At 44.5% G+C, this 12901-nt stretch overlaps 1 protein-coding gene across 2 annotated transcripts in view; it reads left to right on the top strand.

Annotated features, from left to right (window-relative positions):
• Positions 1 to 3321, top strand: part of HNF1B (HNF1 homeobox B) — an 87730-nt gene extending 84409 nt beyond the window's left edge. For both annotated transcript variants that reach the window (XM_063296906.1, XM_063296895.1), the window contains exon 9: positions 2211 to 3321. In XM_063296906.1, the coding sequence (XP_063152976.1) occupies positions 2211 to 2231 (21 nt within the window). In that variant the 3' untranslated portion in view covers positions 2232 to 3321. The remainder of the gene's footprint in view (positions 1 to 2210) is intronic.
• Positions 3322 to 12901: the final 9580 nt, after the last annotated feature.

Raw genomic sequence — 12901 nt, 5'->3', positions numbered from 1 at the left:
CTTTGGCTGCAAAGGATGTAGTCAATCTGATTTCGGTGTTGTCCATCTGGTGAAGTCCATGTATAAAGCCGTCTCTTAGGTTGTTGGAAGAGAGTGTTTGTTATGCAGAGTGAGTTGTCTTGGCAAAATTCTATCAGTCTATGTCCTGCTTCGTTTTGTTCTGTAATCCCAGGTGTCATTTGACTGCCCACCTTAGCATTCCAGTCTCCTGTGATGAAAATAACATCTCTTTTAGGTGTGTTATCCAGTAGGTGCTGCAGATCCTCACAGAACTGCTCTACTTCAGCTTCTTCAGCATCTGTGGTTGGGGCGTATATTTGGATCACGGTGATGTTAGATGGCTTGCCCTGAATTCGAATTGAGATCATTCTATCGTTTTTTGGATTGTATCCAAGCACCGCTTTAGCCACTTTACTATTAATTATGAAGGCTACTCCATTTCTTCTGTGGTCCTCTTGTCCACAGTAGTAGATCTGGTGGTCATTTGATGTGAAGTGGCCCTTTCCAGTCCATTTCAGTTCACTGACGCCCAGAATGTCTGTCTTTAATCTTGACATCTCACCAATAACCACCTCCAATTTGCCCTGGCTCATAGATCTTACATTCCAGGTTCCAATGGTGTGTTGATCCTTAGAACATCGGATTCGCCGTTCACCACCAGCACCGTCGGCCGCTAGCCGTCCTTTCGGCTTTGAGCTAGCTGCGTCATCGCGTCTGGGGCTAGTTGAACTCATCCTTGGTTCCTCCCCAGTAGCATTTTGACCGTCTTCCGACCTGGGGGTCTCATCTTCCGATGGTATACCGACATATCTCTGGTTGTACTGATCCATTTAGTTTTCACGGCAAGAATACTGGGGTGGGTTGCCATTACCTTCCCCAGGGATCGCATTTAGTCTGACCTCTCTGTCATGACCTTCCCTTCTTGGGTGGCCTTTCACGGTTTAGCTCATGGCATCATTGAGGTGCTCAAGCTCCAGCACTACGACAAGGTAACGATCCTTTGCTGAAGTCACAGGGACTGGAGCCCCTTAATTTTTCCAAAGCTTCTGGAAGCATTGCTTCCCACTCCCACAACATAACCATGGAACAAACATGTTCCAGCAATCGCTAGTGTCCATCTCGCCCTCAGTCCATAGCTGAGGTAGCATAACGTAATTCTCCTGTTATAATAGTGCTTTCACCTTTAAGCAGGCAAGAAACTAAAATTGGATTCACTTCACCAAGCATTTGTGAGTCCCCCATTGGGGGAGATGGGCAGTGATACAAATTTAAATCAGCAAACAAACAAACAAATAAATTTGATCGATGTCATAGTCAAGTGACCATTAAGGGTTGGGGTCTGTTGTTTGCTGCTTGGTTGATTGCCTGAGTTAATAGTTCCTTGATTAGGGTGTATTGTGCTGTTTGATGGTTCCTCTGGTGTTAATCCTAGTGTTGATTTTTGCATATCTGGGTGTTGATTGCTGGCAAGGGAGTGTCCTGGTCTTTTGGCTTTTCTATTGTCTCTTTTGAATGGTATGTAAATGCTGTTTACCTCTATGTGTCTGTTGATGGCTGCTTTGTCTGAGTGCCAGGCTTCCAGGAATCCTCTGGCGTTTTTGGATTTGACTTGGTTTAGGATGCTCACAGCTCACAACACATGGACAGACTCAACCATAGTTTCAACTGGGAAACTGCAAGCATTTCCCAGAACTGGGAACTATCAACTCAGGCAATCAACCAAGCAGCAAACAACAGCCCAATCAAAGAACTCCCAAGGAGAGAACACCCCCCCTACCAACACAAGCAGGGCAAGCCATGGTATATAATCAGAGAGCAAGGCCCACTCCCTCTTTGCACTGAAGATGTTGCCTAGTCTGGCAATGAAACGTCTGCAAGAAAACAACAAGGCTCAGAGAGCACCAAGGACTCCACAGTGTATATTATGTTAGAGCAGTGTTTCTCGACCTCGGCAGCTTGAAGATGTGTGGACTTCAACTCCCAGAATTCTGGGAGTTGAAGTCCACACATCTTTAAGCTGCCGAGGTCGAGAAACACTGTGTTAGAGCTTTTATTTCAGTTTTGTGTTTCCTGCCTCAAAATGATGGGAACCCAGTCATTTCAGAGGATGTCTGATGAGTTACAGGCACCCCAAAGGCTTGGGCTGTCCATCCTGACGTAAGACACTACCTCACATTCTAATCTCTGTAACCTTCTTCCCCTTTTTCCAGTGTCCACTACAAGCCTGGTGATACTCCACCCAGATCCCTGTGCATTTAGCAGCTGGAAATTATTCTTCCACAACATCCTGCCTGACAGTGATAAGATCTTGGGGCTGCTGTAGCAAAGCCTGAGCAGCTGGCTTCGCATGATCCCAAAGAGATCCTGCTCAGCCTGGAGAGAGGATTTGAAGTTTCAGAAGACGGCGGCTGGTGTGACTTGCTCTAAAGGGTCCTGAAGAGTGTCTGCCAGACTGAGCCTTTCCCATAGTATTTTCCAAGACTTATTGTCTTAAGGATGTCAAAGTATTTTGCTTCTTGAGGATACTTGTTTCTTACAAATGCAAGAACAAAATGGATACTGAATGAGAAGCTTGGAAAGAACGTAAAGCTGGAGATCAACCATATTTATAAAGTTACATTCTTCTACTGAGGAGGACTGGAGAGAGGACTTGGGGCTGTTACGTCAGGTTGCAAAGGAGGAGCCATCTGTGCTGTTGAACTGAACCAACTGAGCTGTATATAGAGGAACTCCATATTCTGACTCTTCCCTCCCCTCCCCAATGCCTATCCACAGAGATTTATATTAAAGAAAAGTCAATGTTGTTTAATGGATGTATTAAGAAATTAAGTGCAATGCCCCCCACCCCACCTGTACATAGGATCACAAAGCCTCTTTGTTTTTGTAAGGACAGGATTTAAGTTGCAATGTTCCTTGGTTTTGGATTAACAAATCAGAAGAATGAAAGAAAAAAAAATCACTTGGAAACCAGCGTTGCTTTATCAGCATTTCATAAATTTGAGCCATGAGTCAGGGCGTTTTTGCAGTTATGGGCTGGCTGATTTCAAAAGGAGGACAAGAACCAGAATTTGGATGTTTGGAAAGGAGGCACAAGTATTTAATGGCTGCATTCATACAGATCACTTATCCTGGTTATGGAATTAATCCATTTTCTGGGTGTGCATAACATAAGCTAAGCAAATAGGTTGAGTTGATCCATGTAAGCCACAAAGCTAAGCAACTAACCCCAGCTTAGCATATTTGCCTACTGTATCTATCATGCCTTTACTTAAATGTATTGTCTAAACACAAGCAATGAATTGGTTCACACTTTGCACTAAACCATAGTTTGCTTATCCATTGTTTATTGCATAATCTATCTGTTGATTGTGGCTTTATATATTAAGCCACAAGCCATGTTTCCAAACTCTACACAATAAGCTAAAACCCAACCCAACTTGTTACGGCTTAGTGTGTTGTGTTAACCAGCTCCTAAAAAATACCAGCCCCTATTTTAGCAATCAGTGCTGTTGTCTTCTAAAAACAGATGTGAAAAAGGCTGCATCAGAAGATGGGTTCATATGATCCTTCCTGTGAGGGGGTCGAAATCTTGGCTTTGGGTTTATGAATAATACTCCTGTTTTACAAAAAAAGACCCAAATCCTGGTTGACAGATAACAGAATCCTGTGGCTGAAAACTCCAAGACAATTTGGCCTGACTCTGACACCTACAAATCTGCTCCCACAAGGCATTTTACGGGTGTTCATCCTTCTGTCCTCTCGCTGATGGAAGGAATAGATTAGGTGGCAATTTTAGGGCACTTATTTTTGGCTCAGTTGCGGTGTTCTTCATCCATCAATGGAGAAAAATATAAGATGGTATAGATTTGCTCTCCCCATTGTCTCTGTTCTGGCTTGCAGCTGGAGGAGAGTATCTTCACATCCAGGCAGGGCATTTGCTCAATGCCACCAGCATTGCTGTAATCAGCAATAGTTTTGAAACATGGGTAGACCCACAGATTTAGCCATCTGTCAGAAATTGCACTCTGTTTACCCACCATCTCTCCAGCCTAGAACTCAGCTGCCTGGGTTTGGAGAGGAGACCCTCTACCTACCAGGTCTTCAAGCCAATTCCTAGAGACCAGGATCATCCCAAACCGTGATAGACCAAACCATGGCTGACAGGTAGGTGAGCTGGCTCTCTTCCATTTCAAAGCACAGTTCCCAACGATACCTATCAGATGTGCTTCAGGTTGCTTTTGAACATGGGTTTAGTGCTGTTTCAGAAGAGGGCTAAAACTGTGTTCAAAAGCAGCCTGAACAACCATTGAGCAACGCAGAGGGGTTGTCCCACTCCACCACCACCACCAAACAACTATTACTTTGAACTGATGCTGGTCTTCAAGCTAGGAGTCAGCTTGGAGACGTGGCATGTACAAGGCCAGAGCAAAGTTTGAAAGATACAGACTTTCCCATTGCCTGAAGTAGAATGGCCCTAGAGGATAGAGCCAGAGGAGGCAGTGTTTCCACATCAGCTTAAATTGGTCAGTATGTGCCAGGCTGATCATTCTCCTATGGTCATCTGACAGGCCCATTGACAAAATGGGTTGGTGAACTGCATCAGGTTATACCCACAGTAACATTGCCACAGCTGGTTGGTGTCAGCCCTTCAAGGTAGATCAGACTAGGAAACCAAAGTCATGCAAATACTCCTTTAATTACAAGGTTATAGTAGCAGAATCTTGCAAGTCTGAATGCGCTCCCCCCCCCCATCTCTTTATCCCCATGAAAACTAGGGAGGGTTTTGCCTGAGATACTTTCTCAGGTTACATTTCTGCCCCAGACTCAGGATTCTTTTATCTGACTAATATTTTGGTAGCAGCTCTTCCTCCAGTCCCTGAAGGCCATTCCCTCTTCCCACTACACTTGGCTGCTTAAAAGGGAGAATGCTACTTTACTACCAGAACAAATAAGAATGACTTAAAGCTGATTTAAAGAGGGACTGGGAATGACATAAAACCAGCATCATGGATATATGGCCAGTAAAAATGGTTATCAGGTCCCATTTGTATCGTTGTTAAATGCAAGTGAGGAAAGGCCCTTACCAAGACAACAGGAGTCCACCAAGGCATGGATCCATCTTTTCACAGTCTTCAAGAAGAGGGTGGAGTTTGGAGAAACACTTCACTGGAGTTGAAACTGTTGCTGAACAAGTGATTATCAAGCAAACTCTAGCCCAATGTCTGCATGTAAGTCAATCTGAAACCATCTGTTCTCATTTAAAATCATGATGACCATGCAGGCTCCTCACTAGATCTCTTGCCTGCTTTGGAAGGAGCAACTCCGTCCGAAGAAGGAAAATCTAGAGAATCCCAGCAGAGAATCCTCAAACCTAAAGGACCAGCTAGAGTCTATGGTTGTAGATCAAGAATCTTGTTTCTTCCTCTCTAACTTTTAGTAAACCGTTCCTGACGTAGGAGGCTGAGGAGCCATTGGTTGCTCCTGGTGGGACAGGAATGGCAGTGGGGAAAGTGGGTCATAGCATGAAGTCACTTTTCCAGATTTATTTATTTATTTTATTTATTAATCAAATTTATCACGGCCCATCTCCCAAAAGGGACTCTAGGCGGTTTACAATAAAACTTTTGAAAGCTTTAGATGCTTTAGAAATGAAACCACTCTTCTTAGTCTTTAAAGCAGTGTTTCTCAACCTTGGCAACTTGAAGGTGTAAGGACTGAATTCCTGGCTGGGGAATTCTGGGAGTTGAAGTCCTCACACCTTCAAGTTGCCAAGGTTGAGAAACCCTGCTTTAAATCATATTTGGCCCTGGAAATCTAGATCCATCATTCAACAGCCATTCAAATAAATCCAGGAGAGGTGAGCTTTGGAAACCAGGAGCTATTTTATTTTATTTTATTTTATTTATATTTTTTGTTATTGCTCGTTTTACAATTTCCTTGGCCATGGAGAACCACAGTTGCAACCTAGACTGGCTCTGATGTCATGGAGAGACACAGTTACATTTTAATGGGGTCCTTGCTCTTTCGAAAGCAAACCAGTGGGGTCCTTTAAAAAAAAAAAGGAAGACAATAACTCTACTCTTATGCCACAACTTACCACAGAGTTTTGGTGTCATATTGATCCTGGAAACCACCAAGAAGCTCCTGGGGTTTATATGTTGCTTGCAACCATATCTTGCTCCAGCAGGTTGTCTCCTCTGGCTAGAATCACCACACCACCAAACTTTCAGAGATGTTCCCAGAATGGGGATCTTCTCTGAGAACCATCAAAACAGATGGACAACAACCTCAGAGGTCTCCCTGTTGCTCTTCAATGATTGTGGTGGCGATGCCACTGCCACAGGTGCAGTAACCTTGCTATGACCCATTTGATCTGCCAATCTCACCCCTGCTCTTGCCAAACAAACACTAGAGCTGTTGACAAAGGGGATTTGACAGACTGAACAGGTGTGGACTGTCCCTTGCTTTCTCCTAGGGATAGCGAGCGAGTAAAATCAAATAAGAGGTAGTCCGTACATATTTTCTTGGCTTATGTAAGCCTTTGTTTCCTTTTCTCCCTTGGAAGGGGAGTAGCATTTACTGTAAAGAGTCCATTATTTGACCTATCACGATACCAGTATTATCACTGGGAGTCTCTGGCCCCTGTACCAAAAGTAGGTGACTGGCTGCTTCCATGCATTACTTCTATGAAAAGGAGCACTGGGGAATTTCTCAGCATCGATTCAGGAAAAGAAGATAGGGATTGATAGGGAGTTTCCCAGTGTGCATTGCAAAGAGAGATGAAACCATGGGGAATTTTTACGAAGTATATGGCAGACAGTGACAATTGTTTTGTTTGTTTGCTTGCTTTAGCTTCCATTTCATTGAAGCAGCAAGAAAACAACCTAAGAGACCCCTACAAAATTGCAAAACCGAAAACCATGAAAAAAGTTACAAAAATTAAAACTGTAAAAAAAGTTACCGAGGTTCAACTTCATAAAAAGCCACAAAAGTTAAAACCATAAAATAGGATCCCGACAGCAATGACAGAACACAATAACTAAAGTGACCATAAATTCAGCCATAAGCTTAGATGAAATGCTAGATACTGAAACTGCACTATGTCAACTGTGACTGGGCAGTGAAGAACACCCATAATTGCCGGACCTGGATTCGATTTGCCACAATAGGATTATCTGGCAAACGCAGCATCTTTTGAAAGAGCGACGGGAAATTTCCCACCGTGCATTGCATAATTTCAGCAATGACACTAGACTCTCCCACAATGCATTGCAAGTAGAGATGCTCCTTGTAGAGCACCAGGTAGTTTCCCAGCATGCCTTGCAGGGAAAGAGGATATTTGAAGTTCAGCAGGGAGAAGCTATATTTATTTGTTTGTTTGTTTGTTTATCAGATTTCTCTGCTGCCCATCTTGTACCCAACAACTCTGGGTGGCTTACTGATAATAAAATAACAATCAGTAAAAACAGTACAATATGAAATCAGTACAATATAAATATACATAAACAGCAATAAAAATATAAAAATACCGAATATAAAATGTAAAATTCAAGATGGTAATAGTTTTGTACTTGGCACAATCACAGTACCAGCCACTCCCAAGACTGACTACCCCCCCTCTGATCCCAAATGAGGTAGCATAGCCATGTTTTCACCCACTTCCAGAAGGCTGGGAGAGTGGGGGCCTGTCTTACCTCCGGGGGCCACAGCAGAGAAGGCCCTCCTCCTGGATCCTGCCAATCGGCAATCCCTCATGGACAGGGTCTGTAGCGTGCCCTCTCTGCCTGGGTGGGACGGGTTGATGTGATGGGGGTGAGGCGGTCCCTCAAGTAGCCTGGCCCCATGCCATGTAGGGCTTTAAAGGTGATAACCAATACGTTGAATTGGACCCAGAAGCAGACTGGCACCCAATGCTATATGTGCCCTCCTTGGGGCTCCCAAGACTGCTCACGCAGCCACGTTCTGGACCAGCTGCAGCTTCTGAATGCTCTTCAAGGGTAGCCCCATGTAGAGCGCATTACAGTAGTCTATACGGAAGGTGACCAGGGCATGAGTGACTGTTCGGAGGGACTCCCGATCCAGGAAGGGGCGGAGCTGCTGCACAACACAAAATTGTGCAAAGGCCCTCCTGGCCACGGCTGCCACCTGCTCTTTAAGCAGGAGCCGTGAGTCCAGGAGAACCCCCAGGTTCCACACCGAGTCTGTCTGGGCCAGTGCAACCCGATCCAGAGCCAAAGATGGTAAGTTCCCAGATACCCAGGAGCCCCTGACCCACAGCCACTCCTCTTTAAGGAGCTCCTTTGAATATCTTTGAGGACAGCCAATATTGAAGCATTTCTAGGAAGTTATGTCCAGTTCTACTTTCCCGCTTCTCTGTCACATGTAGCTAAATGGAGCATCAGAGTTTGATGAGAAAAGGCAATGTGACTCTACAGCAGACAGCGCAAATCTACCTTCCTTGGAATTTGGTGGGGAGCATTGCTTAGTCTGATCCTCTACTTTTCTGCGCCATGCCAAGAGGTATTCAGAAGAAGTGCTTACCAAGACTGGCCTCCATTTAAATGCAGTCTTGGTAGGGTCTTGGATCATAAATTAATAAATAGTAAATACCATATGCATTGCTATCTGTGTAGATGTTGGGGTCTGCCAAGATCCCACCTGCCACACATGTGGGATAGACTGTTTTACCTGGTTCATCCTGATTCTAGCTCATGTTGTCTTGATGGCTTAATTGAACTTAATTAATTACTTGAATGTAATGGCTAAGCCATTAGTTCCAGCAAGTGACAGCAGAGACCTGGCAGCGACTCAGCAACCCTTGAAGGCCTATTCCCTTGGGCACAACCGCAACCATGGCTGTCTTCCCTTAGCATGCTAAGTAAGTCAAGGCTTGCTTAATCATACTTTGTTTCGTACCCCACGGTTAACTGGACCCACAAATGCTAAACCACAATCCAGTATTTACAATACAGAGAATACCTCTCTGCATGGCATGGCAAAGTAGAGGAATAAGCTAGGAATAAGCAGAGAATATTTGGGACAGTGTTTTGTGCAAACCTGGCCTGTCTCTGGATTTCTCCAAACTCTATGGGCCTCATTTTTTTTTTTGGTGCTCCCCTAATGGTCCAAAGAAGAGCCAGTTTGGTGTAATTGTTAAGGCACCAGGCTGGGAGACCTTGGGCCAGTCACTCTCTCTCAGCCCTAGGAAGGAGGCAATGGCAAACCACTTCCAAAAAAAAAGCTTGCCAAGAAAACTGCAGAGACTCATCCAGGCAGGCTCCAAGAATTGGACACGATTGAATGGATTTTAAAAAAAAATGGTCCAAAGGCATCTGTCTCTCATCTTTGGCCAGCTCCCAACTTCCTTCTTCCCTGGGGACACTTAAGCTTTGTTTTATTATATCGCAAAATTGCAACTCAGACTTTCTGGGTAAACCTTGTAAACCTTTTCTCACCAATCTCTTCTGTTTACATGTTAAGGATGGTCTGGATTTACTCCAGGATGACCACCTATTTTCCTCCACTTACTCCTGGGACTGCTAACTGGGCCAGATTTCTACCCCAGATTAGCAGGACGAGACAAGCCTTCTCTCTTTAAGGGACTGCTTTTCAAACCCTCCGGTTTAATTGTTTGACAAGTTTATGCTAATGAACAAGGCATCTCTAAAAGGGGTGATTCTCCGGGATGGGTTGATAAGAAAAGGAGGCACTTCAAAGTTCTACTGAAAGGGAAACTGTACAAGTGGGGAAGAAGAAGAAAATGTATTTTGGACAGTCTGGGAGAGGAGTGCCTATACAGCCCCTCAGCCATCAAGCTCAGTGAGAACCATCAACTCTGGGGCAGGATTCATACAATATGCTAAACCTGGGTTAGCAAAGCAGAATTGCAGGGTTCGCGTGTCATGCTTTGCCTAAAATCATGGCTTAATGTGACAAATGTGCTAAGGCAAAGGCTGCTTCTCATGATACACAAACTATCCCACCTTATTTTAGTCTAGCCAACCATTTGTGGGAACCCAGTGTTTGTATAATTTACCTCACAGAGGGGTGGTGAGGATAGTAAAAAGGAGGCAGCCCATTTATGATGCTTTCTCTTGCAGAAAAGCCCAAATGTATTTAATAAATAGCATACCTACCCTAGTAGAAGTCTTCTAAAATGAGCAATTTCCTGTTTTCATGTCCCCAAGAGCTGTCGGATGCTAGCACAGTGCAAACTTGGAGCTTAGAGAAAATGAGATTTAATGGTGAGCGTCTTCAAGCACAAAAGGAGGAGAAAAATCTGCTTGAAACTTTGTTGATGCTGGCAAGAGTGAGCTATATCAACTAACAGTTGACACAGGACATAATTCTATTCGGGGGCAAATATGTGTTTTCTTTTCCACAAGGGGAAACATTTTTAAGAGGACGGCTACCTCCAGAGGTGTCCGCACATAAAAATGGGCAGAGGTTCAAAGATTCAGTTGCACCATCACAGCCATCCTCTTGACTTTTCCACCCTATCCCTACATCAGAGGCTTAGTTGCAGCAGCTGGCTAAGCAAGAGTGATACCATTTTGCAGCCTAACAGACTTCAGCACATTTTCCAATCAGCACCACCAGGTTGGGAAAGGAGGAGAAAACGAAGGACACATTGGATTGAAGTAGTTAGCGGCCTCCCCTTTTTCTCTCTTCTTTTCAACATGTTTGAGCTGAATGTGCCATTTCAGCAACAGCAGTCATTCACAAGAATCCACAGCCATTTTTAATTTGCCCAACAAAAATGGCAAAACCAGACAAGAGACATCCCCACATGACTCAGAAGATTCAAGTCAGGTCTTCAAGTCCTTCTGAAACACTGGTAGGGAAGGAACCACCTAGATCTTGGGGAGAACCTAATTCCAGAGGCCAGATGTGTGACAGTATTATTAACTTCCTGGGAAAAACCTAATGGCCTGCTCTCTGCTTCTCCAGAGAGCTGGACTGGACTCAAAAGTCTGCATTCCCAAATTACCCTAACCATGATTAACCAATCTTCACAGTTTGGGCCAACCCAGCTGGCATGGTTTACTTAGGGTTCAGTGTGTTGTTCAGACCCAGAAAATTGGTTAATCGAGTCCCAAAGGGGGAAATTAATCAAGGTTGCACCTTGTGCGAGCACAGCAGTGGAGTTAAGGATGTTTTGGACAAACATGAGGAGAATGAGCTGGAGAGCAAGAACAGAGGGACCTGGAACCCATAATGGGGAGGGTTCCTAACCTCACAGTGGGGTTTCAAAGAGAAGCTGGACATCTAACAGATCTTCTGTTGCTGGATTTTTTAAAACAGAATTGAGGGATGGAGCAGGAGGTCTCTTGGATTCGTTCCCGTCCTTCCCTTATCTGACCTTATTGTATTCCTAATCTCATTTACAACCCTGGCCAGGGGACCTTAGTAAGGGATAGAATCTAAATCTTGGGAAGCTTCAGGTCTCTTCAAGTGGGGAGGAAGGATACTTCATCATTCCTCTTTTGTGTTTTCTACTCTTCTATGCTATGCACTGCTGGAGACAGGCAATGTAGATCTCCCTGGTTTTAAGCCATGCTTCTTGTGAAAAAAGGCCCCTGTCTTTCTTTCTTGCCAACCTCAGCACTTACTCAACAGATTTCTTTGGGGCTCAGGAAAGTGGCGTAGAAGCAGGGCTGTGTTTTTTAGATGACTACGCAAATCCTTTGTCCCCCTGCTTCCCCAAAAGCCTCAAAGCCCCTCTGGGGTTCCTTTGAATTCCTCAGGGATTTTTACACGAGCTTTGCTTTGTCTTCACCATACAGAGAGCCTTTTAGAGTCGAAGCAAGTCTAAGCTTTCTGGGGCAAGGATCTGCCTTCTGTTATTCTGCACCCCGATTTAGCACTGTTCAGACATGATCCTGGTGCTTTGTGTTGAATTGTTCATTGCCATGGCCCCTTTCCCCTGAAGAAGCTTTATTTGGCATGGTTTATATATATGCTTGCCTAGGTCTGGAAGATAAGCAAGGCAAGTTAGTAATTGGATGGGGGACCACCAAAATATCCCAGGACCATAGGACAGTGTCTATGAAGTCACACTCAGTTTGAACAAGAGAGAAAGAGAGGGAGGGAAATGAGAAAGCTCCTGATGATAAGGTCTATACAACAGTGAAAGAGTCTATCTGCAGAGGTTTTGGGTTCTCCACCTCTGAAGGTTTTTAAGGATTGGTTGGACAGCTACTGCTTGAGGATGAGTTTCTTGCACGTTGCTGAGGGTTAGCAAGTATCTCAGTATCTGAGATGATACTAAGGAAGGACAATTTTTGGAAGATGACACTTTTCCCAATGTACAATAAAACATAAAAATATTAATGATAACAAAAAGCAATAAGGATGGGCCATTAAAAATCAGATATTCTTATTCCATTCTCATTTTAATTAGGAAGGAAGGAAGGAAGGAAGGAAGGAAGGAAGGAAGGAAGGAAGGAAGGAAGGAAGGAAGGAAGGAAATTTTGGAGTGATAAGAGCAAACGATGCTTTGAAAAGGGAATTGGGGCAGCTGAAAAAAAGAGCAGCGGAACAGTCTCTCCCCCCTCCCCCACTCCCCGAGGAACAGTGAAGCCGATCATGAGCCCCTCCGGAGAGGACAGGAGGTCAAGAAGTAGCAAGATGGGTTAGCAAGACGGGAAACAGCAGGGCAAGACAAAGGGCATCGAGTGGAAGGAGGGGGTGGCGAATGCGGGCAGCATGTTTCTTTGCCAAGAAGAGAATGGGAGTGACATCAATACACATCGAGGGCCAAGAACCAGGGACCAGTAAAGAGATCGGGGGCACAGCAGGGGTCAGAGGTCACCAGGGCAATAATGGAGATGAATTAACAGACTGATAACAATTGAGGGGGTGGGGTGGGCAGCGAAAGCAGGATGGTGACAAAGGTTGG

The sequence above is a fragment of the Candoia aspera genome, chromosome 1 (assembly GCF_035149785.1).
Source record: "Candoia aspera isolate rCanAsp1 chromosome 1, rCanAsp1.hap2, whole genome shotgun sequence".
NCBI lineage: Eukaryota > Metazoa > Chordata > Lepidosauria > Squamata > Boidae > Candoia > Candoia aspera.
This window is presented reverse-complemented; position numbering and strand designations above follow the sequence as displayed.